Source organism: Hylobates moloch, unplaced genomic scaffold (assembly GCF_009828535.3).
Source record: "Hylobates moloch isolate HMO894 unplaced genomic scaffold, HMol_V3 SCAFFOLD_16, whole genome shotgun sequence".
NCBI lineage: Eukaryota > Metazoa > Chordata > Mammalia > Primates > Hylobatidae > Hylobates > Hylobates moloch.
The window spans coordinates 35,926,141-35,954,013 of NW_026652291.1; the positions used below are offsets into that span (position 1 = coordinate 35,926,141).

At 40.1% G+C, this 27,873-nt stretch overlaps 1 protein-coding gene across 6 annotated transcripts in view; it reads right to left on the reverse strand.

Annotated features, from left to right (window-relative positions):
• SLC39A9 (solute carrier family 39 member 9) overlaps nucleotides 1-27,873 on the reverse strand; it is a 68,810-nt gene that overhangs the window by 8,626 nt on the left and 32,311 nt on the right. For 4 of the 6 annotated variants that reach the window (XR_009210236.1, XM_032179295.2, XM_032179292.2 and 1 more), the window contains exons 3-5: nucleotides 12,882-13,079; nucleotides 2,162-2,230; nucleotides 267-352 (exon numbers count right to left, since the gene is read on the reverse strand). Coding sequence is in view for 5 of the 6 variants with exons in the window: in XM_032179292.2 (XP_032035183.1) it covers nucleotides 267-352; nucleotides 2,162-2,230; nucleotides 12,882-13,079 (353 nt within the window). In the remaining variant the exon portion in view is untranslated. Of the gene's footprint in view, nucleotides 1-266; nucleotides 353-2,161; nucleotides 2,231-12,881; nucleotides 13,080-13,175; nucleotides 13,317-27,873 lie in introns of all 6 variants that reach the window. The other 2 variants (XM_032179296.2, XM_032179294.2) reach the window with 2 other exon arrangements.

Genomic DNA, 27,873 nt, shown 5'->3' on the forward strand with positions numbered 1-27,873 from the left:
GGGTGCAGGAAATCAATATGGCACATGGATACATATGTAACAAACCTGCACATTGTGCACATGTACCCTAAAACCTAAAGTATAATTAAAAAAAAAAAAAGAAAATGGGAACAAGAAGCTATGAACAGATTTATTCAATTTTCCAAAATGCATAGCAATTATGAAACGAAGAAAATGTTCCCATTCCAGAAAAAACATTAAGGACCGTGAGAAATTTTAATTATGAATACACTCAATACCAAACCTTACACCAAAATGTTGCTTACCTTGTGTAGCATGATTGCCACAAACACAATTAACTGGACACTAGTCTGTGAAGTAGACGCTGCTGCTCCCAAAGCAACACCATCAGCTATATTTGGAAACAAGGAAACATAAAATACTATAAACAACAACAACAACAACAGTGTAGTGGTTGAGTGTATGAGCTTTACAGTCAGGTCCAGCTGGATCTAGTAAGGTTACTTAACCTTGCTACATGCCAGCCTTATCTTTAAAATGTGTTCAATAAAGTATGTATTTCTTAAGAGTTTTCGTGAGGATTAAATGAGATAATGTAAAGAGCATAGCATCTGGCCCAGAGTATTCAATGTTGGTTATTTTGGTTGCTGTTGTTGTTATTGGAAAACTGACATTCAATTTTCCAACTAATCAAAAATCCATTGATTAGTTAATCAAATTGTAACAAAGGAAATACCAAAGAAGAATTTCAAAAGAAGCATCTCTTAATCTTATAGGCAAAGAAACAAAATAGTCCCAGCTACTCGGGAGGCTGACGCAGGAGGATTGCTTAAACCCGAGAGGTGGAGCTTGCAGTGAGCCGAGATTGCGCCACTGCACTCCAGCCTGGGCGACAGAGTGAGACTCCTTCTCAAAAAAAGAAAAAAAGAAAAAAAGAAAATAAAGATACTGAACTCTATATAGATGATTACTACTTAATGAGTAAACACTGGTTGAATGAATGAAATTTGTTAGAAAAGCATATTATACTTAGAAAGGGCACGGTAACAGTGTACCACCTTTCACATGCCTTTCTTTGCCACTGATAGAATTCTATTACTAGGACTAGGTTTGGGTTATGATTCTACAGTGTACCCTGCCGGCAATGCTGAGACCTCTGCATTCCACTGCATACCACTTCTGCTTAAACTGGTGCTTTGCATATAAACTGGTAACAGAGCTGTTCAGGACAAAAGTGCCAAGGCTCTTTTCCAGATGACATTCTAGAGCCAAGAATGAAAAGAGCAAACTTCTTCTTAAGAGCTAGACAGTAAATATTTCAGGCTTTGCAGTTATTTGGTCTCTTGCAACTGTTCAATTCTGCCACTGTTGCACAAAAACAAAAGAGATGGATCATTGTCATTGTCTATCTCTTCCTCAGCCTCCTGCAACTTTATCTTCATTCTAACAGAAGTCACATTTGCCTTTCTCCATTTTTTATTGCCATCGCCCTAACCTAAATTTTCATCACTCAAACAAACCTAAATCAGCAATAGGTTCCCTACTCTCATTTTTCCCTAATCAAATTCACTGTCACAAACAATACATAAATACATGGGCAAGGCTGTGTTCCAATAAAACTTCCTTAATTTGAATTATATAATTCTTTTTTTTTTTTTTTGAGACGGAGTCTCGCTCTGTCACCCAGGCTGGAGTGCAGTGGCACGATCTCAGCTCACTGCAAGCTCCTCCTCCTGGGTTCACGCCATTCTCCTGCCTCAGCCTCTCCGAGTAGCTGGGACTACAGGCGCCTGCCACCACGCCCGGCTAATTTTTTGTATTTTTAGTAGAGACGGGGTTTCACCGTGGTCTCGATCTCCTGACCTCGTGATCCGCCCGCCTCGGCCTCCCAAAGTGCTGGGATTACAAGCGTGAGCCACCGCGCCCGGCCTGAATTATATAATTCTTATGTGCTACAGTATGTTCCTCTCTCTCTCTCTCTTTTTTTAAACCATTAAAAAGTATAGAAACCATTCTTAGCTTGCAAACCCCTGACACTGAGCACACCAGGCTTGTGCTTGTGTTGGAGGACTTCATTAAGAAACCTTTTCCTCAAAGGCCAGTCCAAGAGCATTCATTGAGGACAGTCCCTGAAATATAAACACTAAGGTCTCCCCTGTGTGACAGAAAACAAAGAAGTTCCACTGCAATCCAACCCTACCTGCAGCATGGACGACCAGACCCAGCGTGGTGGTGATTTTGGAATTGCTAGACCTTGCTGCTTCTGGATCTAAAGTGAAAATGAGAAAGACAGCGTTAAGCTATGTGAGACTGAAACTGTTCAAACGTTGGTCTGGAGGTGAAAGAATTTCACTAATGTTGGCCAGGCTGGTCTCAAACTCCTGACCTCCAATGATCCACCCACCTCACCCTCCCAAAGTGTTGAGATTATAGGTGTGAGCCACCGCACCCAGCCACTATCTTTTTTCTTTCTGCTTCAAACCCTTAGAAGATTTCCCTGTCCTGAAGAGGTGGCTAAGAGAGAACTCTTCATTTGACTCGGCCTTACCTTAACAGAAAAATCACTGAAATGTGTAACCCCCAACGGCCCCAACTTCCTCCTATTCCTTAATCCTCTTCCTCTACTATTCCAAGGAAAGTGCTCTATGGCCTCTGATCATTTCTTTCCAGACCAATCTAACTGTCATTGTCTATCTCTTCCTTAGCATCCTGCAACTTTATCTTCATTCTAACATCTGTCACATTTTTATTGCCATCACCCTAACCTAAATTTTCATCACTCAAACCTAAATTAGCATCAGGTTCCCTACTCTCATTTTTCCCTAATATAATTCATCTTACACATCCGTGTCAAATTCATCTTTTGAAACCACCACCGTTGGCCGGGCACAGTGGCTCACACCTGTAATTCCAGCACTTTGGGAGGCCGAGGCAGGTGGATCACCTGAGGTCAGGAGTTCGAGACCAGCCTGACCAACATGGTGAAACCCCGTTTCTACTAAAAAATACAAAAATTAGCTGAGTGTGGTGGCGGGCACCTGTAATCTCAGCTACTTGGGAGCTGAGGCAGGAGAATTGCTTGAACCCAGGAGGCAGAGGTTGCAATGAGCCGAGATTGTGCCATTGCCCTCCAGCCTGGGCAACAAGAGTGAAACTCCGTCTCAAAAACAAACAAACAAAAAAACCCACCACCCTTCTGATGTGTCAGTTACCATTTAAGAATCTGCTGCTTTTCAAATTCAGGGCAAACTGCTATATTAGGTAGGTTCTTAAGCCCTTCATCAACTAGTTCCAACTTATTTCTCAATGTCCAGCCTGGTTAAACCAGTTTGCTTAACAACATCAGACAAAACCTTCTTATTCTCCTTTCCCCAAGTCTCCTCACCTATAATTCTTGGCACATACTGAACTTCTCAGCTTGTTAACCCAAAACTTGGACATCAATCAAAGTCTAACTACAGAACCACTTCCCTCAAGAAAGAATAAAAAATTGAAGACTAAGCATGGTGGCTCATGCCTGTAACCTCAGCAGTCTGTGAGGTCGAGGGGGAGGGATCACTTGAGGCCAGGAGTTTGAGACCAGCCTGGGCAACATCACAAGATCCTATCTCTACAAAATTTTTAAAATTTAGCCCAGTGTGGTGGTGCATGCCTGTAGTCCCAGATATCTAAGAGGTCAAGGTGGAAGGATCACTTGTGCCTAGGAGTTTAAGGCTGTAACAAGTTATGCTCATGCCACTGGACTCCAGCTCGGGTGACAGAGCAAGACCTTGTCTCAAGAAAAATTAAAAATAAAAAAAAAAAATTTTAAAATTGATTCCAGCTCAAAGCAACTCTCCCCTTGCCTAGACCTAGTGATCTATATGGGCAGTCTTCAAAGGTTCCTCTATACACCACCTCAGATATACACAGCCATTTTCACTTGAATGTTTTCTATCCCCATATGGACTGTAAATGCTAAAGCATTAAATTTTCTACCTCTCTTTTCCTTTAACATGTCTGACAGAATGTAGCACAGCACTAGGCACCCAATAGTTACTTAATAAATCCTTGCTGAAGAGTAAAAAAAGCATTTATGTGTATTAAATAAAGATGTTACTGCTATTGTAGGAAACATACAAGTAAATAAAGTTAAAAGATAGGGACATCAGAATGCCAGGTAAAATGACAGATGAACATCAGTCAAGTAAGTTACAGGGGATTTAATCTTCTTAGGAGTCCAGCATACAAAAGGGAGGGGTTTACAATGGAAAAAGTATACAAGTAAAGTAAGATATTACCTCTTATTAATAAATGATATTTTCCTATTAAAACACTGCAAAGAAGGGAAGCTAAAGACCCTAATCACTCTGAGCCAGCAAATAGCTCAACGCTACCCTGAACTGGAAGGAACAGTCAAATTACACTATGTGCAAGCTGGCTCTAGCCTTTTTTTATACAAAGCCTTATCATCCAGTTATACTTAGGATCTTAAACAATTAGAGGCTTTAAAATTAGAAAGTTTTTACAAACCTATAAAGACTGCAGTTTAGCATAAATTTAATAAATATACTTTTGTTGATATTTTATAATACATAAAACTCTGCAGAAAATAGGTAAAATCAGGTCATCACACATGAAAGCCAGCAAAAACAATGACTTCAGAGATAAAACAGGAGTAATAATAAAGGAACACAAGTTACATTTAATTCTCTGTATAGGATTACAGGGCACTACTGCGCCCACACATTTTATTTTTATTTTTATTTTTATTTTTTTAGAGACAGAGTCTTGCTCTGTTGCCCAGGCTGGAGTGAAGTGGTGCGATCACAGCTCACTGCAGCCTCGAACTGAAGTGATTCTCCCTCCCATCTCCGCCACCTGAGTAGCTGTGACTACAGGCAAGTGCCACTATGCCTGGCTAATTTTTAAAGTACTTTTTTGTAGAGATGGGTCTTGCTGTGTTGTCCAGGCTAGTCTCAAACTCCTGACCTCAAGCCATCTTCCCACTTCGGCCTCCCAAAGTGCTGGGATTACAGGTATGCACCATTGTGCCTGGCCTGACAATCACCATATATATCTTTAGAATCAGGTTTTTTTAAAAAAATCATTTGTTAAATGGAAATTTCTTTCAACTTACTGAGGAGGAAAAATTTTATTTCACATATTTAACATGTTTACATTTACATACATGTTTCAAAACACATAGAAGTGAAGTGGCCATTTCATCATTTTCCAAATTTCTCTTTCGCAGATCAAGGATTCTGAGAAAGTAGAATGGTATGGAAGAAAGATACCCTGAGAGAAGGCTAGCTTTGCCCCAGCTTGGTCCTCTTCCTTCCTTTCTTCCTTTTTTTTTTTAATGTTGAGATGGAATCTTGTATGGTCGCCCGGGCTGGAGTGCAGTGATGCGATCTCGGCTCACTGAAACCTCTGTCTCCCAGGTTCAAGCGATTCTCGTTGCCTCAGCCTACCAAGTAGCTGGGATTACAGGTGCCCGCCACCGCGCCTCGCTAATTTTTTTGTATTTTTAGTAAAGACGGGGTTTCACTATGTTGGCCAGGCTGGTCTCGAACCCCTGAGCTCATGATCCACCCACCTCGGCCTCCCAAAGTGCTGGGATTACAGGTGTGAGCCACCGCGCCCAGGCCCCTTCCTTTCTTGCATAAGCAAACACTCACACATGTATACACACACACACAGAGCAGGATGTCAGAGGGAAACTAGAGCCACTTGCCCCTTCCCAGGATCAGAGAACACACAAAAGGTCATTACTTTCTGCAGCTACTCTCTGTTCTTGAACTCACAACACTCTCCTGACCATGAATAAGGTCAGGTAGGAGAAACTTACAACTCCCTGAACTACAGGTTCACAAGTGTGAAATTCGACCATCCTTGTTTCTTTTTCTCTCTCTTTTTTTAAGACACAGGGTCTTCCTCTGTCACTCAGGCTGAAGCACAGTAGCATAATCATAGCTTACTGCAGTCTCGAATTCCTGGGCTCATGCAATCTTCCCATCTCAGCCTCCCAAGTAACTGGGATTACAAGCACATGCCACCACGCCCAGCTAATTTTTAAGATTTTTGTAGAGACAGGGTCTCGCTTTGTTGCCCAGGCTGGTCTCAAACTCCTGGGCTGAAGCAATCTTCCCGTCTTGGCCTCCCAAATCGCTTGGGATTACAGGCATGAGTCACCATGCTCAGCCTACTTTAAACTGAAACTGACAAGAATCACAAGAAAAATGTCTTGGATCCCAGTGTGGCCAACTATGTAATACAGCCAGAGTCCGATACCACCCAACAGTGCTTCTCATTTGCTGTTTGGAATAAGGCACATGAATAAAACCATTTATTCTTACACCAACTTTCCAAGATAAGATTTTATTAAAAAATATAACTCTATGGAAAAAAATTTAACACATAGCAAATACAAGGAGATTAAAAACCGTTCTAGACCAAAATTATTTTGTTTTGTTTTAAGCTTACTCCCATAATTTTTTTAAACTCTAATTTGGAAATAATTTTAAACCTTCGGTAAAGTTGCAAGAATAGTTAAAAAAAATTCATACATCCTTTTCTCAGATGGACCAATATATTGACTAACATTTTGCCCCATTTGCTTCATCATTTATACTCATGCTCTCTATACACACACACATTCTTTTTCTCTAACATTTAAAAGTAAGTTGCACACACATATCAATAACCCTTTATCCCCAGATACTTCAATGTGTATTTTCTAAGAGAAAAGATATTTTCTTACAGTACAGTACAGTTATCAACATTGACAGTTTTTCTAATTTTCTTGCACATTGTAATTTTGTCAACTGCTTAATAAAGTACTTACTTCAGGGCATGTTTCCTTTCCAGGAAGGATCCAGTCTAGAATCACACATTTCACTTAGTTGTAACTCTTTAGTCTCCTTTAATCTAGAACATTTCCTCTCTCTTTGACTTTTATGACATTGCCATTTTTGGATAATATATTCTCCTCCTTTCTTGTTTTTTTAGTAATAAAAAACTTTTGTGTGTATGTCCTTAGACTATGGGTTCTTGGATGAAATGTTATAAAGGTGATGATGCTTCTCCGGGTATCACATCTAGAGGTGCAGGATGTGCATCTGCTGCTCACTGGTGATGTTTATTTTGAATTATATCCTGGACATTGCCAACATTATCTCATGGATAGTCAGATTTTGTTATATTCCTCCAAAGAGTGATTTTTTTGTTTGTTTTGCTTTAAGTAGCTTGGTTGGATTAAAACTGCAAAATGTCTTTTGGGTTGCTGCTCAATTTTCAGTTTAATTTTTTTTTGTGCTTTTTTTTTTTTTTTTTTTTTTTTTTTGGAGACAGGGCCTCCCTCTGTTGCCCAGGCTGGAATACAGTGGCACAATACTGGCTCACTGTAGCCTCCCTGTCCTGGGCTCAAGCTACCCTCCCACCTCAGTCTCCTAAGTAGCTGGGACTACAAGCGCAGGTCACCACAACCAGCTAATTTTTGTATTTTTTTGTAGAAAAAAGGTTTTGACATGTTGCCCAGGCTGGTCTCAAACTCCTGGGCTCAAGCCATCCACCCACCTTGGCCTCCCAAAGTCCTGGGATTACAGGCATGAGCCACTGCATCCAGCCCAGTTTAGTTCATAATTATCTTCAGTTGAGCTACCTGGAGTCTGCCAAGCATGGTTCAGGGTCAGCTGGAGACCAAGGCAGTTCATATACAGAATTTGGGGCTGAGTTTCTCTTCTTTCTAGGATTCTCCCTTATTTTCAGTGCTGTAACCACTGAAACTCCTGAACTCTGTCCTCTGGTTCTTCAGTCCAGAAAGACTGAGTTTTCTATCAGAGTTTTAGCTGTCCCACAGGGGACTGACTACTAAAAGCAGTAAAAATAGGAAACGCACCCTGTTCCAAGTGTTGACTCCCTTCCAGAATTTGCTTGCTTTGGGTCGCTCTCCACTGGTTTTTTGAATTCTGTCCAGCATTTTTAGTTATCTGTAAGGAGGCTGATCTGAGAGCTTACTTGGTCATATCAAAAGCAGAATGCTTGTGACCTTAATTTTGACTATCTGATCAAGGTATCATCTGATTTCTTCATTTAGTTACTTCTTTCCCCTTGAAGCCAATAAGGAAATAAAAATTTGCCCCCTACATTTAACATTCATTGATGATGCATGCCTGAGTCAACCTTTACGGAGGGTTGCAAAAATGAGTATTTTTCCAACTCCAGCACTCTTTCTACATTTAACAATTGCAGCATTCTACTATAAGCAAGTGCTCTCTCTCTCTCTGTATATATATATATATATATATATATCTATCTCACAGATGGGCTCATGGATTCCCATTTTTTTTTTTTTTTTTTGAGACAGAGTTTAGTTCTTGTCTCCCAGGCTGGAATGCAATGGCACAATCTTGGCTCACTGCAACCTCTGCCTCCTGGGTTCAAGCAATTCTCCCGTCTCAGCTTCCCTAGTAGCTGGGATTACAGGCGTGTGCCACCATACCCAGCTAATTTTTGTATTGGATGGGGTTTCACCATGTTGGCCAGGCTGGTCTTGAACTCCTGACCTCAGGTGATCCACCCGCCTTGGCCTCCCAAAGTGCTGGGATTACAGGTGTGAGCCACCGCGCCCAGCCGGATTCCCATTTTTTGAATGGTTTATGCTTTATTTCTGTTCTTAATTATGTTGGTGCTCAACTTATCCCAGATGTGGCCAGTGGGAACCCTTTTAAGAGGGTTCCTATATCCTATGACATGCTCCCATCTTCTTCCTTCTTTCTGTTTTTTTCAGTACTAGATGTTCCAAGCTCACTTGTACTTACCCTGCCCCTGTCCTGGAATCAGCCCTGAGTCTTCTCTGAAGGGCTGTGGCATGATCATGCTAGTGGGATGTCTTTGTATCTAGGCCCTATCTCCAGACAGAGCTAGGACATATATATATGTATATACAAATATATATACAAAAACAAATACATTTAGAAATCCCGAGTCCAATACTTCCAATTCCAATACGTCCCTATAGGGGTTCTTTCTTGCCTTCCTCCACTCCATACTTGTGTGTTCCTTCTTCCACACTTAGAACCCTGACTCTACCAACATCAACATGACCCATTTACTCAATCCTGTAAAACATCTAAAGCAGCTTCAGAACTGTTTTGCCCATTCCATTACAAAACAACAACAACAACGAGTTCAGTATTTGTTTATGGTTTTCTCCCAACTCTACCCAAGACTAAACATATATAGTCAAATACTACATTCATAATTAACTTGAATTAGTTTTTGTTAAATCCCTTCAGTGTGATTGTATTATTCACTTGAAATACAATTCATCTGTTTCAGTTAGTGCTCCCATCCATATTGGTTTCATTCTATTTTTTGAATATGTAGAATATTAACATGTTTCCAAAAGTCAGAATTATACCAAAAAGGCATGCTCAGGGGAATATCATGTGCTCCCAAAACCCTTCTGCCCTCTCAACTCCTTCACCTCACCCCATGCAGTTAATAAATGTCTTTTGTTTTCTAGCCAGTTCTTCTTCTGTTTCTTTTTTGTAAAGGTTAAGTAGATACACTTGACCACTGCACTGAATAATGTGGAGGTTGGAGTGTTGACCCCCTACACAGTCAAAAATCCACATATAACTTTTCACTCCCCAAAAACTTAACCACTAATAGCCTACTGTTGATCAGAAGTCTTAATGATAACAAAGTCGATTAACACGTATTTTATTTGTTATATGTATTAATACTGTATTTTTACAAAAAAGTAAGCTAGGTAAAATAAACTGTTATTTAAAAATCATAAGAAAGGGAAAATATATTTACTATTAAGTGGAAGTGGATCATCATAAAGGTTTTCATCCTCATCATCTTCACGCTGAGCAGGCTGAGGAGGACAAGGAGGAAGAGGAGGGGTCGGTCTTGCTGTCTCAGGGGTGGCAGAGGTAGAAGAGGTGAAGGAGGTGGAAGGGGAGGCAGGAGAGGCAGCCACACTCAGTGTAACTTTTATTGAAAGAAAATCCATGTATAAATGGACTCACACAGTTCAAACCCATATTGTTCAAGGGTCAACTGTATGTTTTTCTTATTACCCCTTCTTTCTTACGTAAAACATAGTATATGCTAGATGATCATTACATTTTTTGCTTTTTTTTTCCATTTAACAATACCTCCTGGAAATCTCTCCCTATCAGTTCACAGATACCTGAATCTTTATTATTTTATTTTTTCTTTTTTAGAGCGACAGGGTATCGCATTGTCACCCGGGCTGGAGTGCAGTTATGCGGATCATAGCTCACTGCAGCCTTGAACTCTAGTTTCAAGTAATCATCCTACCTCAGCCTCTCAAAATGCTGGGATTAAAGGGGTGAGCCACTGCGCTCTGCCTGAATCTTTATTCTTTTCTACAGCTACATGGTACTCCATTACGTGTACATACCATAGTTCATTCAGCCAATCTCCATGACTGAACATTTAAGTATTTTCCAATGACAAATAATGCTGCATTGAATAATCTTGTGCACATGTATCTTCATATTGGAGCTGTATTTGAGTAAATCCCTAGAAGTGTGATTTTTGGTCAAAGGGTAAATATATATGTAGTTTTGTAAGATATTGCCAAATTCTTCTCCATGGGCATTGTACCATTGTGCATTGCCACCCCAATAGATGAGTGCCTATTCTATCACAGCTTTGCCAATCGGGTATATTGTTAAGCTTCTGAATTTTTGCCTGACAGGTAACAAATGGTATCTCGGCATAGCTTTGACTTGTATTCAAGTGAAATTGAACATCTTTTCATATGTTTAAGGGCCATTTTAATATCTTATTGTGATTATCTGTTCATGTCTTTTGCCTGCTTTTCTGCAGATTTTTCTGTCGATCAAAGATTCTTAGCCTGGGGTCTATAGAGGTGAGTACAGGTAGAATTCAGGGGATGTCTGTGACTTTAACTTGAAAAAAATACGTTTTTATTTTTACTAACCTCTGAAATTTAGCATTTCCTTTATTTTTTTTGAGATGGGATCTTGTTCTCTTGCTCAGGCTGAACTGGAGTGCAGTGGTGTGATCGTGGCTCAATGTAGCCTCAACCTCCTGGGCTCAAGTGATCTTACCACCTAAGCCTCCTGAGTAGCTGTGTCTACAGGCATGCCCCATCATGCCTCGGTAATTTATTTTTTTTTTGTAGAGATGGGGTCTCACCATGTCTCCCAGGCTGATCTTGAACTCCTGGTCTCAAGTGATCCTTCCCCCTCAGCCTCTCAAAGTGCTGGGATTAGAGGCATAAGCCACTATGCCTGGCCACATTTCCTTTATTTTTATTATCATTATTATTTTTGAGACAGGGTCTCACTTTGTCACCCAGGCTGGAGTACAGTGGCATGATCTCAGCTCACTGCAGCCTCAACCTCCTGGGCTCAAGCGTTCCTCCCACCTCAGTCCCCCTAGTAGCAGGGACTACAGGTGCGCACCACCATGCTCAGCTAATTTTTGTATTTTTTGTAGAGACGGGGTTTTGCCATGGTGCCCAGGCTGGTCTTAAACTCCTGAACTCAAAAGGATCCGCCTGTCTTGGCCTCCCAAAGTGCTAGGATTACAGGTGAGTCACTGCGACTGCCCCCTCATTTCCTTTAATTATGAATGCAGACAATAAACCACAAGTAATATCAGCACTATCTTTACTGCCAGTAGAAATCAGACTAATCAGGTGATTTTACGGTTGTAGATTATCTTTAAATTATCATTTTCACTCATCACTACTTTAAATTAAGGACTTACAGAACTGCTGCCATACTGCATGATTACAGCTTTCCTGCCTGCAGATGCTCATGTGATGGAGCTGGGCAACTATCAAGTAGCTCTGCATCTAACAGTCACTTAGCCACCAGTGATAGTCACAAGGCTCTCCCATTGGGGACCAAGATATTTATGCTGCTTTCCAATATTTCCTATCTGCAAAATTCCCTGCTGACATAACTGAAAAAAATATGTCTACACATCAATCCCTGGAGAAGTTTTATAACTCTCAAATTTATTTCTATCACCATGGGATCAAAGTTCATCATGTATCAGAATCCTTTTTTATTAATATAAATCGTATGAAAAATGTTAACCTAGCCAAAGATAAATTCATTGATCTTAAAACAAAACAGTTACTATGACTGGAGTTAAATTTGAAAAGTCTTGGAGAATTCTAGTTGTCCTATAGAGAAGCTTATGATTCCTTAAAAAGCAAGCTACAAATGTGTTTAGGTACATTTGTAAGGAAATATCTTTGTAAATCAAGATTTTCTACACCAATAACCATCAAAACAAAAACCCAAAATCAAATAGATGTTTAACTTGACATACATGTTGCCTTGTTACAGACTACCTCATAATTTAATGTTCTTAAGCCAAGCATATTATTATGTAATAGCTAGCATACTAATGTCCTAGAAAATAAAATTCAACTCTAACTTGTTTAGGATTTAAATGTATTATCTCAATATTTAATGCACTGATAGAGACATACATTACTATATCACAAATTTGTTCTGATGTTTTAGTAACTGTATTTCAACACAGATGGTTTTCTCTTTGATCCTATGTACCATGTTTTATACATTTAAAAACAATATTCCAATAAAAGGTCCACAGTCTTTAGACTGCCTAAGGGCTCCATAGCAAAAAACTAAGTTAAGAACTTCTGCCCTAGACTCTCAACCAAATGCGACAGCTTTAAGACAAGCAAAGTAATAAATCAATAAACACTTCTTTGCACCACATGCCACAACTCACTAGCTCTCCCCACTTAGTTTAATGTTCACTAGAACCCAAGGAAGACAAGAGTTTTAGCACTAAATATGGCCACTGATACAGACTGAAATATTTGATCGTTTGTAACTTTCTCAACTGCAAATGTATTGCACTGCCCAGAAAGCCTTGGAGCCACTCACCGTCAGCAGAATGCACATGGGAGTTACCAATCTGGTCCACCAGCAACATGAAAACGAAGCCCAGTACGAGGGAAACACCAATATAGGCATGCAGCTGTGTGTGGTCGTGGCTGTGCTCATGTTCATGGACAACTGATTTTTCTCCTGCTTTGTCTGATGCAATCACATTATGTGTTTCACTCGCTTGGTGGTGTTTTCCTAGAGCAGAATAAACCATAAAGAGAAAATATGTTTTTCCCCTAAAAACATTTTCATGTAGGAGTTTCCATTCTTTGTATTTCAAGCTCTACTTACTTTACTGTAAAGACATCCACTTTTTATATTGTAATCCAGCCAATCATTAATTCCTTCAACTTAAAGTTCATGATGAAAAAATTCCCAAATGTCTTCTGCCTTTGGCATGCAGGCCTTCTGACTGCCTATTATTCTCAAAACCTGGGAAGTGGAAGCAAATCACCATGCAAGAAAGCAATCATATTCCCAAAGGGACACCATCCCCAAATATTCCTCTGTCTGAGAAATTCATGCCAATCTCACCAGAAAATACACTGTTTTATTCTGATGAAAATAGGCAAGTGAAGAGCAGTAACAATGAAAATAATTGCAATCAAATTCATCTAGTTTATACCTAGGTTGAGATAAAAATGTCAAATAAGGAACAAATTGAGCAGAAAATTTTTAGCTTTATAAAGTATCAGCAGACAATTGCCAGCAAGAAACCAAAAGGGCAGAGCAGTTTAAGAGGCACATCCTCCAGTCTAAATTCAGTTCTAGAAATATGGAGGTTAGGAGACTCTGAACTGCAGTAAATGATACCTGGCCAGTTGATAATCCCAGTTTACAGTATCATATTTGTCATTTAAAACATAAATGCTTCAAGGCCAAAATGCTTATCTTTGCTATATTTCATGAAAAGAGAATAACATACTAGACATTTATAATTTATAATCAGATTAAGCAGTTTAAGTCTTCTTTAAAAAATTGAGACAAGGTCTCATCTTTCACCCAGGCTGGAGTACAGCAGTGGTGCAATTATGGCTCACTGCACCCTTGACCTCCCGGGCTCAAGCAATCCTCCTACCTCAGCCTCCCAAGTAACTGGGAAACTACAGGCAAGTACCACCATAACCAGCTAATTTGAAAATTTTTTTTATAGAAATGGGGCCTCCCTATGTTGCCTAGGCTGATCTTGAAATCTGGGCCTCAGGTGATCCTCCCACCTCGACCTACCAAAGTGGTGGATTACAAGTATGAGCCACCGTGTCCAGCCTAGAGATCCTGTCTCTTAAAAACAATCGAAACAGGCCAGGTGCAATGGCTCATGCCTGTAATCATAGCACTTTGGGAGGCCAAGGCGGGCGGATCACGAGGCCAGGAGATCAAGGCCAACATGGTAAATCCCCGTCTCTACTAAAAATACAAGAATTAGCTGGGCATGGTGGCGCGTGCCTGTAATCCCAGCTACTCAGGAGGCTGAGGCAGGAGAATCGCTTGAACCAGGGAGTCGGAGGTTGCAGTGAGCCGAGATTGCGCCACTGCCTTCCAGCCTGGCAACAGAGCAAGACTCTGTCTCAAAAACAAAAAACAAAACAAAACAAAACAGTTTCACAAAATAATATCCAACCTTACAATAGTTACAATGCACTCTTCTGTTTCTTTCTCTGTCTCTCTCTCTTTCTTTCTTTTTGAGACAGGGTATGGCCCTTTCACCCAGACTAGACTACAGTGGTACAATCTCAGCTCACAGTAACCTCCATTTCCTGGACTGAAGTCATCCTCCTGCCTCAGTCTCCCGAGAAGCTGGACTACAGATGTGAGCTACCAAGTCCTGCTAATTTTTATATTGTTTTTGTGGAGATGGAGTTTTGCCATGTTGCCCAGGCTGGTCTCAAACTCCTGAGCTCAAGTGATCCGCCCACTTTGACCTCCCAAAGTGCTGGGATTACAGGCTTGAGCCACTGTGCCTGACACTATTCTTATCTTCTTGAGACAGAGTCTCGCTCTGTACCCAGGTTGGAGTGCAGTGGCATGATATCGGCTCACTGCAACCCTGTGCCTCCAGGGTTCAAGTGGTTCTCATGCTTCAGCCTCCCGAGTAGCTGGGTTTACAGGTGCGCTACGTGGTGAGTTCTTGCAAGATCTGTTGGTTTTTAAGGGGCCCTTCCCCTCTTCACTCAGCACTTCTCCTTCCCGCAGCCTTGTGAAGAAGGTGCCTTGCTTCCCCTTCGCTTTCTGCCACGACTGTAAGTATCCTGAGGCCTCCCCAGCCATGCTGAACTGAGTCAACTAAACCTCTTTAATTGATCTTTATAAATTACCCAGGCTTCAGGGCCTTTTGTGGTTGCATATGAATTTTAAGATCGTTCTATTAAGGTTTATTTGGCTTACAGTTCTGCAGGCTGTCCAAGAAGCATGAATCTGAGGATCTCAGGAAGCTTCCAATCATTGCAGAAGGGGAAGAGGAGTCAGCATTTCACAAGACGAGAGAAGGGAGGGGTGCCATGCTTTTTTAAACAACCAGTTCTCTTGTTAAATTATAGAGGGAGAACTCACTCATTAGCAAGGGGATAGCACCAATATGTGCACGAGGGATCCACCATCCTGACCCAACACCTCCCACCAGGCCCCGCCTCCAACACTGGGATCAAGTTTCAACACTAGATGTGGAAGGGACAAATATCCAACCTAGCAAATGCCACTGGAACTATGATAGGGATTGTATTAAATCTGTAGATCACTTTGGGTAGTATGGATATTTTAACAATATTAATTCTTCCAATCCATGAACACAGAATACCTTACTTATATATTCTCCAATTTCTTTAATGAATGTTTTATAGTTTTCAGCATACGGATCTTTTACCTCCTTGGTTAAATTTATGCTGAAGTATTTTATTTTCTGATGCTATTTTTTTTTTAAAATTATACTTGTAAGTTCTAGGGTACATGTGCACCATGTGCAGATTTGTTACATATGTATACATGTGCCATGTTGGCGTGCTGCTCCCCTTAACTCGTCATATCTCCTAATGCTTTCCCTTCCCCTCTGATGCTATTATAAATGAAATTGTTTTCATAGTTTCTTTTTCAAATAGTTCATTGTTAGTGTATAAAATGCAACTGATATTTGTATGCTGATTTTGTATCCTGCAACTTCACTGCATTTGTTTATTAGTTCTAATTTTTTTTTGGTGGAATCCTTAGGTATTTCTATGTATAAGATCATCTCATCTGAAAACAGAGATAACTTTACTTCTTCCTTTCCAATCTGAATGCCTTCTATCTTTTTTGTCTGCCTGACTGTTCTGGCTAGGGCCCCCTACATTTTTTTTAAATGTAGAGTAAAGTGACAGAAAAAGCCACAGATAATCATACCTCTATAAAGAATCTGATACATGGCATCCTACAGAACTGATAAAAGTGAGTGGGATAATCTATATTGAGCCATACCTGACAATTGCAGTTTTGACAATACATCACATTTATATTTTCATCTTTGACCCAATAGTCTATCTTTCTAAACATACCAATTCTAACAATCCAAAGAATTTTGAGATGTCTTCAAATTTTGGCTCCACAGTAAAGTGCTGCATTACCTAACAATCTTTGAAGTTCTTAAAATTTGTTTCTATAGACAGTTTTTTTTCATGTGAAAGCTGATAATCATCTAATTCCAGTGATTTTAGAGCTATAATTACAGAAGAGTAAGAGGTTCCTTTTTACATTAATTAGTATTTAATAATGCTTATTAAAGCATCAGAGCACTTAGTTAACATGATATACTGAGTTCTGAAAACAACGTATTATCATAATTATAAGGTCCACAGAAGAACGAAACCATAGGCTGTAGTAACATGTATACAAACGTCTTTCTTGAAGTATGAAGAAAAGTTGGTTTGGTCTACAATAAAGAAAGAGGGGGGTCAGGTGCGGTGGCTCATGCCTGTAATCCCAGCACTTTGGGCCACCAAGGCAGGTGGATCACCTAAGGTCAGGTGTTCAAGACCAGCCTGGCCAACATGGTAAAACCCCGTCTCTGCTAAAAATACAAAAATTAGCTATGCCTGGTGGCAGGTGCCTGTAATCCCAGATACTACATAGGCCGAGGCAGGAGAATCACTTCGACCCAGGAGGCAGAGGTTGCAGTGAGCTGAGATCGTGTCACTGCACTCCAGGCTGGGTGACAAGAGCAAAACTCTGTCTCAAAAAAAAAAAAAAAAAGAAAAAAGAAAAAAAAAAGGGTAAGGGAAGAGGGTAAGAAAAGAGAGAGTAAAGCAGCAAAAACAAAATTACAATGATCTGTCTCAACTCATCAGTATGAAGAAAGATGTAAAAAATCTGGAGACAGCTTAGCTGAAAGGTAATATCATGGTTAAGTTACTTACAAAAATTAGCTGGGCATGATGGCAGGCACCTATAATCCCAGTTACTCGGGAGGCTGAGGCAGAGAAGTGCTTGAATCCGGGAGGTGGAGGGTGCAGTAAGCTGAGATCGTGCCACTGCACTCCAGCCTGGGCGACAGAGTGAGACTCTGTCTCAAAAAAACAACAAAAAAAACTTCTTTAACAGGGGTATTAACGTTTTACATTTTAAAAGGAATGTTGGAGACATCTGATGCTGGCCATGTTAGAGTAAGTGCGTTTTGACGTCAATCACCCACTGATTACAACAAAAACTGGACAAAACACATCAAAAAACAACTACTTCAGGACTACAAAAAGTAAACAATAGCAAGTGAAGGGAGGGCAGCAAAAACTTCTAGAAAAACCCTGTCCTTCTGGCCAGAGGACCAGGAAAAGAGGCACTAAGAGGTAGTGAAGTATAGGAAAGTCCCCCCTTTTTTTCTTTACCTCCTCTTTTTTCTTTCCTGGTCCTGCCTTTAAGGCAGCCCCAGTTGCAGAACTGCATGGTGGCAACAAAGGCAGTTAAAACCCCATCTTTCTGGCCAGAGCAAATAGAAAAAGGGATCCCAGGCCGGGTGCGGTGGCTCACACCTGTAATCCCAGCACTTTGGGAGGCTGAGGCAGGCAGATCACGAGGTCAGGAATCAAGACCATCCTGGCTAACACGGTGAAACCCCGTCTCTACTAAAAATACAAAAAATTAGCCAGGTGTGGTGGCAGGCACCTGCAGTCCCAGCTACTTGGGAGGCTGAGGCAGGAGAATGGCATGAACCCGGGAGGCGGAGCTTGCAGTGAGCCGAGATCGCACACAGCCCCGAGACTCCGTCTCAAAAAAAAAAAAAAAAAAGAAAAGAAAAAGGGATCCCAGTGGTCTGAAGTGTATAGGGGGAAACCTGGTTATGCTGTTCTGCCTTTTCTGCCATTACTTTCCTTTGATAGAAGCCCAAGTCACATGGAACTATGTGGTGGCAACACATGCAGTGTTGCATGCAGTCACACATGCAACACATGCAGCCAAAACTCTAGAGAAACCTTGTCTTTTTTGACAGAGGACCAGGAAAATGGGGTCTGTTTGCAAAAGAATGTGAAAGGAACACTGGAGAGGAAAGAGCTGAGGGAGGGGTTCTTTAATCCTATGTATAAACGGCACAAGTCCCAGGCTCACCCCTGAACTCAGTATACACAGGACATAGCCAAAGCAGCATTGCAAAGGCTTTGAAAACTCAGCTAAAATGAGAATCATCATCCAAAAAAAAACAAAACAAAACAAAAAAACAACAAACAAAACAGACCTTTTAGGCTGAATCTAAACAGGTTAACTTCCTGCTAAAACAAAAGAAATAAACATTCTTCAGAGATTCTGACAGGACTCTGATTCTCAAGTTATATTCAAAATGTCTAGCATACAACCAAAAATTATTTGACATACAAAGAAACAGGAAATTTTGGCCAATTACCAAGGGAAAAGACAATCAACCCAACCCACAGATCACTCAGATACTGGAACATTCAAAGACTTATTTAGAGCAGCTACTCTAACTATGTTCTCTAAGCTAAAGATAACATACTTTTTGAAAAGTAATTTTTAAAAAATAGAGACAAGGTCTTGCTATGTTGCCCAGGCTGGTCTGGAACTCCTAGACTCAAGTGATCCTCCCACCTGGGCTTCCCAAAATGCTGGGATTATAGGCGTGAGCCACCGCCCCTGGCCTAAAGGTAAAAATTCCTCAAATAAATGAACATCCTCAGCAGAGAAACAGACACTATAAGAAGAAACCAACTGGAAATTTTAGAACTGAAAAATATAATATCTAAAGGAGTAAATTCGCTGGATGGGATCAATAATAGACTGGAAATGGCCAGGCGCAGTGGCTCACGCCTATAACCCCAGCACTTTTGGAGGCCAAGGCAGGTGGATCACCTGAGGTCAGGAGTTCCAGACCAGCCTGGGCAACATGGTGAAATCCCGTCTTTACTAAAAATGCAAAAAATTAGCCAGGCGTGGTGGCACACCCCTGTAATCTCAGCTACTTGGGAGGCTGAGGCGGGAGAATCGCTTGAACCCGGGAGGCAGAGGTTGCAGCGAACTCAGATCGTGTCACTGCATTCTAGCCTGGTCAAAAGAGCAAGACCCTGTCTCAAAAAAAAAAAAAAAAAAAGAAAATAGTAGACTGGAAAGGACAGAGGAAAGAATCAGGGAATCTGGCCACAATGGCAGAGGTAAGAAGTACAAATTAAGATCACGTGGCTCACAAAGCCTAAAATATTTACTATCTGATGCTTTACAGAAAAAGTTTGCTAATCCCTGGTCTAAACACATCAATTAGAAGACAGAAGTTGTCAAACTAGAGTTTAAAAAAAATGATACAACTATATGCCATCTGTAAGATGTCCACTTTAAATGAATGGCACTGGCTAAAAATAAAAGGATAGAAGGGAAAGATATAACCATGGAAACACTGATCAAGAGAAAACTGAATGGTTATATTAAAATTAGATGAAGTAGACTTGAGAACAAGAAATATTACCAGGAATAAAAAGGGATATTACACAATGATTAAAAAGGTCAATTCACCATGGCATAGCACTCCTAAACATGTAGGTACCTAACCAAAGAGCTTCAATATACATAAAGCAAAAGCTAATAGAAATGAAGAGAAACAGATAAATCCACAATCATATTTGAAGACTTCAATACTCCTGTCTAGTAATAGAAGCAGAAATCAGCAAAGATATAGAAGACCAATATTATCAAACAACTTGACCTGAAATTTACAGAACAAGAGAATGTACATTATTTTCAAGTGTACATGGAACATTCCACAAGATAAACCATTAAAAAAGCATTTACAGGGCCGGGCGCGGTGGCTCACGCTTGTAATCCCAGCACTTTGGGAGGCCGAGGCGGGCGGATCACGAGGTCAGGAGATCGAGACCACGGTGAAACCCCGTCTCTACCAAAAATACAAAAAATTAGCCGGGCGTGGTGGCGGGCGCCTGTAGTCCCAGCTACCCGGAGAGGCTGAGGCAGGAGAATGGCGTGAACCCGGGAGGCGGAGGTTGCAGTGAGCCGAGATCGCGCCACTGCACTCCAGCCTGGGCGACAGAGCAAGACTCCGTCTCAAAAAAAAAAAAAAAAAAAAAAAAAGCATTTACAAATCTGTATGTTTTCAAATCATACTAAGTATATTCTCTTATCATAATAAAGTGAAACTAGAAATCAGTAACACAAAGAATCGGGGGCAAAACCAAGCAACAAACCAAATTTAAAAAACCACCACTCAAAAATTTGGAAATTAAATCACACAATTCTAAGTAACACATGGGTAAAAGAGGAAGTTGCATGATAAATTAGAAAATATTTTGAACTAAATAAAGATAAAAATATAGCATACTAAAATTCTGAGATGCAAATAAAGCAGTGCTTAGACAGAAATTTATAGTATTAAATTCTTTTTTCTTTTTTCAGAGAGGGTCTTGTTCTTTCACCCAGCCTAGAATGCAGTGGCATAATCATGGTTCACTGCAGCCTCAACCTCCTGGTGTGTGTGTCATTGCGCCCACCCAATTTTTTTGTAGTCACTGCACCCACCTAATTTAAAAAATTTTTTTTGTAAATACAGGATCTTGATATGTAGCTCACATTAATCTCAAACTCCTGGGGTCTGAAGTTATCCAGCTGCCTTAGCTTCCCAAAGTACTGGGATTACAGGCGTGAGCCACCACGCCTAGCCTAAATTCTTAGAAAAGAATAGGCCAGGTGTGGTGGCTCACGCCTGTAATCCCAGTACTCCGGGAGGCCGAGGAGGGTGGATCACCTGAGGTCAGGAGTTCAAGACCAGCCTGACCAATATGGTGAAACCCTGTCTCCACTAAAAATACAAAAATTAGCCGGATGCAGTGGTGGGCGCCTGTAATCCCAGCTACTTGGGAGGCTGACACAGGAGAATTGCTTGAACCCGGAAGATGGAGGTTGCAGTGTGCCAAGATCATGCTACTGCACTCCAGTTTGGGCAACAGAGCAAGACTCCGTCGCAAAAAAAAAAAAAAGAAAAGAAAAGAATTACATGCCTGTAATCTCAGCACTTTGGGAGGCCGAGGTGGGAGGATTACTTGAGGCCAGGAGCTTGAGAGCAGCCTGGCCAACATGGTGAAACCCTGTCTCTACTAAAAATACAAAAATTAGCTAGGCGTGGTGGCACATGCTTGTAGTTTCAGCTACTTGGGAGGCTGAGGCATTAGAATCACTTGAACCTGGGAGGTGGAGGTTGCAGTGAGCTGAGACTGTGCCACCGTACCCAGCCAGGGCGACAGAGCGAGACCCTGCCTCAAAGAAAAGAAGAAAAGAAAGAAAAGAGAAGAGAAGACAAGAGAAGAGAAGAGAAACCTCAAATCAATGAGCTTCATCTAAAGAAACTTTAAAAAGTAGGAGGAAATAAATCAATTACTTGAAAGACACAACTTCCAAAGCATACTCAAGAAGAAATAGGTAACTTGAACAGTCCTATATCTATCTATTTAAAAAACTGAATTCGTAGTTAATAACCTTCCATCATAGAAAACTACAGGCCAAGATGGCAAATTCACCAGTAAATTCTAACAAATATTTATGGAAGGAATATTACTGATTTTATATATTCTCTTCTAGGATATAAAAGAGAAGGGAACACTTCCCAAATCTAAGAGGCCAGCATTACCCTGATAAAACCATACATAGATGTTGTTAGAAAGGAAAACCACAGGCCAATATTCTTCATGAACAGAAACACAAAAATCCTTAATAAAATATTAGTAAATTGAATCCAGCAGCATATAAAAAGAATTATATATAATAACCAGGAGACGGGTATATGCAAGTCTAGTTCAACATTTGAAAATCAATCACTGCAATTCACTCCATTAACAGACTGAAAAAAGCATCTGATGAAATTCAACAACCATTCAAGATAAATACTCTCAGCACACTAGGAACAGAATGGAACTACCTTATATCATTAAAGTGGCCATACTGCCCAGAGCAATCTACAGATTCAATGTTATTCCTATCAAACTACCAACATCATTTTTTACAAAACTAAAAAAACTGTTCTAAAATTCATATGGAACCAGAAAACAGAACAAATAGCCAAAGCCATCCTAAGCAAAAAGGACAAAGCCAGAGGCAACACATAACCTGATTTCAAACTACACCGTAAGACTATAGTAACCAAAACAGTGTGGTCCTGGTAGAAAAACAGACACATATACCAATGGAACAGAACAGAGAACCCAGAAATAAAGCCATATACTGACAGCCATCTGATCTTCAACAAAGTCACCATGGAGGACTCTCTAGTAAATAAATGGTGCTGGGATAGTTGGCTAACCATATCCAGGGGAATGAAACTGGACCCCTACCTTTTCCCAAATACAAAAACTAACTCAAGGTGGATTAAAGATTTAAATGTAAGACCTCAAACTATAAGAATCCTAGAAGAAAAACCTAGGAAACCACTCTGGACATCAGCCTTGGGAAAGAATTTATGACTAAGTCTTCAAAAGCAATTGCAACAAAAACAAAAACTGACAAGTAGGACCTAATAAAACTAAACAGCTTCTGCACAGTAAACTATCAAGAGGATAAACAGACAACCTATAGAATAGGAGAAATTATTCACAAACTACGCATCTGACAAAGGTTTAGTATCCACAATCTATAAGGAACTTAAGGCCGGGCACGGTGGCTCACGCTTGTAATCCCAGCACTTTGGGAGGCCGAGGCGGGCGGATCACGAGGTCAGGATATCGAGACCATGGTGAAACCCCGTCTCTACTAAAAACAAAAAATTAGCCGGGCGTGGTGGCGCCTGTAGTCCCAGTTACTCGGAGAGGCTGAGGCAGGAGAATCGCGTGAACCCGGGAGGCAGAGCTTGCAGTGAGCCGAGATCGCGCCACTGCACTCCAGCCTGGGTGACAGAGCGAGACTCCGTCTCTAAAAAAAAAAAAGGAACTTAAAAAAAGGAACAAGTAAAAGACAACCACATTAAAAAATGGGCAAAAGACATAAACAGACCCTTCTCAAAAAGACATATAAGCTGCCAACAAACATGAAAAACCACTCCAAATCACTATTCAGCAGAGAAATGCAAATCAAAACCAAAATAAGATATCATCTTACACCAATCAGAATGGATATTATTAAAAAGTCAAAAAACAACATGCTGGCAAGGCTAGGGAGAAAAGGGAACACTTATACACTTGGTGGGAATGTAAATTAGTTCAGTCACTGTGGAAAGCAGTTTTGGAGATTTCTCGAAGAATTTAAAACAGAGCTAACATTCAACCCTGCAATCCCATTACTGCATATCTATCCAAAAGAAAACAAATCACTGTACCAAAAAGACACCATGCACTCTTATGTTCATCACAGCACTGTTCTCGATAGCAAGGACATGGAATCAACCTAGTTGCCCATCAACGGTGGACTGGATAAAGAAAATGTGGTACATATACGCCATGGAATACCATCCAGCCATATAAAGAATGAAATCATGTTCTTTGCAGCAAGGTGGATGAAGCTCGATGCTATTATCCTAAGTAAATTAATGCAGGAACAGAAAACCAAATACCACATGTTCTCACTTACAAGTGGGAATTAAACATCAGGTACTCATAGATATAAAGATGGCAATAATAGAAACCGGGGACTACTAGAAGGGGAGGAAAGGAAGACGGTAAAAGGTGAAAAACCATTGGTATGCTCAGTGCCTGGGTGATGGGATCATTTGTACCCTAAACCTCAGCATCATGAAATAGACCCAGGTAACAAACCTGTACATGTACCCCCTGAATCTAAAATAAAAGTTGAAAAAAAAAAAAAAAAAGAGAAACAGGGAATCCATAAAAAACCTATATCTAACCTTGTATTTAATGGTGAAAGACTTAATGAAAGTAAGGCAAGAATGCTCATTTTCATCCCTAATCAATCTCATAATGGATAGTCTAGTCAATGCAATAAGGAAGGTAAAAAAAAAAAAGGCAGATAGGAAAGGAAAAGGTTAAGCTGTCCCCATTCACAGATGACATGATTATTTATGTAGCAAATCCCAAGGAATCTACAAAAAAGTGCCTGTATGTAATGAAATTTCTTATACTAGAACTTTTTATATACTAGGATACTAGAAATTGAAAACATTATAAAAGTATTATTTACAATTACTAAAAACATGAAATATTTAGGCATAAATCAATAAACTATCTGCAGATCTGTATGCTAAAATTACAACACTGATGAAATAAATCAAAGAAGATCTAAATAAATGGAGAGATACACTGGGCTCATGGATTGGAAAATACAATATTCTTAAGATGTCTATTCTCCCCCAAATTTATAGATTAAAGTTAATCTCGGTTAGAATCCCAGCATGATTTATTCCACAGATATTTGACAAGCTGATTTTAAAATGTTTATGGAAAGGCAAAGAAGTTTATGGAAAGCCAAAACAATTTTCAAAAATAAGAACAAAGTGGGCTGGGTGGGGTGGCTCACACCTATAACCCCAGCCAAGGTAGGAGGGTCACTTGAGGCCAGGAGTTCAAGACCAGCCTGGGCAACAGAGTGAGGCTGTCTCTATAAACAGTTTAAATAATTAGCCAGACATGGTGGCATGAACCTGTAGTCCTAGCTGCTGGAGAGGCTGAAGTGGGAGTATTGTTTGAGCACAGGAGTTCAAGGTCACAGTGAGCTATGATCATGCCACTGCACACTCCAGCCTGGGTGACAGAGTGAGACCCTGTCTCAAGAAAAAAAGAAAGAAAGAAAGAAAGAAAAATAAGAACAAAGAAGGACTCCACTACTTGATTTCAAGATTTGCTATAAAGCTACATCAAGACAACGTAGTGCTGGTAAAAGGTAAACATACAGATCAATAAAACAGAACAGAGAATCCAGAAATAGACCAACACAAATACAGTTAATTGATTTTTGACGAAAGTGCAAAGATAATTCAATAGAGAAGGGATTTTTTTTCAACAAATGGTGTTAGAACTACTGAACATCCATCCATATGCCAAAAAATGAACTTTCACCTGCATTCAAAATTATATCAAAATAGATCATAGAATTAAATGTAGAACTGAAAATCAAAAAAGTTCTAGAAGAAAACAAAAGAGAATATCTTTGTGAATTTGGGCACAGCAAGGGGTTTTAGATATGACATCAAATGCAAAATCTCAAAAGAAGTAACTGATAAATTGGACTTCATCAGAATTAAAAACTGCTCTCTAAAAGATACTGTTAAGAGAATGAAAAGATAAGCCCCGAACTAGGAGAAAATACTTGCAGAACATGTATCTGATAAAGGACTTGTATCTAGAATATATAAAGGACTCTCAAAACTTAGTAATAAGAAAACTCAATTTTAAAAATGAACGAAATGTTTGCTATCACCACAGAAGCTATAACGATGGCAATTAAGCATATGAAAAGATGTTCAGCATCATCACAGGGAAATGCAAATTAAAACCACACTGAGATATCACTATGCTGCTATTAGAATGGCTAAAATAAAAAACTAAAACAAAACAGATAACACTAAGTGTTGGCAAGGAAGGGGAGAACTGGAACTCTCATCTATTATTGATGAGAATGCAAAATATTACAGCCACTTTAGGAAGAGTTTGTCAGTTTCTTTATGAAATTAAACATACATTTGTCATGTGACCCAGCAATCCTACTTGTAAGTATTCTTTTGTCTTGCTCTGATGCCAAGGCTGGAGTGCAGTGGCACAATCTCAGCTCACTGCAACCTCTGCCTCCCAGGCTCAAGCAATCCTCCCACCTTAGTCTCCCGAGTAACTGGGACTACAGGTATGTGGCACCATGCATGGCTAATTTTTTGTTAAGGACAGGGTTTCACTATGTTGCCCAGGCTGGCACTTGTAAGTATGCAAGAAAAATAAAAACTCACGTTCATACAAAAACCGGTACATTAATAGTGACTATTCATAGTCACCCAAACCAGGAACCACCGACATATACATCTTCTAACCGGTGAAGGAATAGCCAAACGTGGTTCATGCAAACAATAAAATACTACTCAGAAAAAAAAAGGTACAAACTATTGATACACAGAACGATATAAGGGGACTTCAAAAAGCTTGTGGAAAAATGGAATTAAAGGATTAAAAAATTTAAAAATATAAACATTATTACTGAACATAAGCTCTATCAAGTGTGAGACACTTTTGTAAATGATGATACCAGCTATTTAGTTCACCCCTAAATAACCGAGGGTCCTGGAAATTTAACCATGTCAATGCAGTCTTTTTTACATTATTAACTGAAGAAAAATGAGTACCCTTTATAGATTTTAAGATTAGGAAATAAAAAGAAGTTGGAAGGAGCCAAATCAGGACTATAAAGCTGATGTCCAAAACTTTCCTATTGAAAATCTCGCAAAATTGCCCTTGCCTGATGAGAGCAATGAGCAGGAACATTGCCGTGGTGGAGGACTCTCTGATTAAGCCTGGGCATTCTTCTGCTAACGCTTTGGCTAACTTTTTAAAAACCATAATACGCATCTCATAATAACGCAGATGTTATGGTTCATTGGCACTCAGAAAATCAACAAGTAAAATGCCTTGCACATCCCCAAATACTGTTGCCAGTGACCTTTGCTCTTAACCGACCCACTTTTACTTTGACCACTTCTACTTCTCAGTAGCCACTGCTTTGAATGTGGTTTGCCTTCAGGATCGTACTGGTAAAGCCATGTTTCATCTTCGGTTACAATTCTTTGAAAAAAACCTCCAGGATCTTGATCCCACTTGGGTCCTATTTCCATTCAAAGCTCCGCTCTTGTCTGCAGCTGATCTGGGCACAACCGTTTTGGCATCTATTGAGTGGTAAGTTTGTTCAATGTAAAATTTTCAGTCAGAATTGTGTAAGCTGAACCAATTTAGAGGGCTATGGGGTTGGCTATTTTTTGTGTTGTTAATTGTTGGTCTTCTTTAGTTAGGGCAAGAACAAAATTAATTTTTTCTTTGAAAATAGGTGTGGATGGTCTGCTGCTGCAGGCTTCATTTTCAACATCATCTCGTCCCTTCTTAAAACAAGTTAGCCATTTGTAAACTGCTGAATTCTTTGGGGCGCTGTCCCCATAAACTTTTTTTTTTTTTTTGAGACAGAGTCTCGCTTTGTCGCCAGGATGGAGTGCAGTGGCACAATCTCGGCTCACTGCAAGCTCCATCTCCCGGGTTCAAGCGATTCTCCTGCCTCAGCCTCCCAGTAGCTGGGATTGCAGACATGCGCCAGCACGCCTAGCTAATTTTTGTATTTTTAGTAGACACGGGGTTTCACCATATTGGCCAGGATGGTCTCGATCTCTTGACCTTGTGGTCCACCTGCCTTGACTCCCAAAGTGCCGGGATTACAGGCGTGAGCCACCGCGCCCGGCCCCCATAAACTTTTTGTAAACCATCAATGATTTTACCATTCTTACACCCAACCTTCCCCATAAATTTGATGTTTATTCTTGTTTCAATCTTAGCAGAATTTATGTTGCTCCGATATGGGCTCTTTTCGAACTGCTGCCTTAACCTTCTTAGTG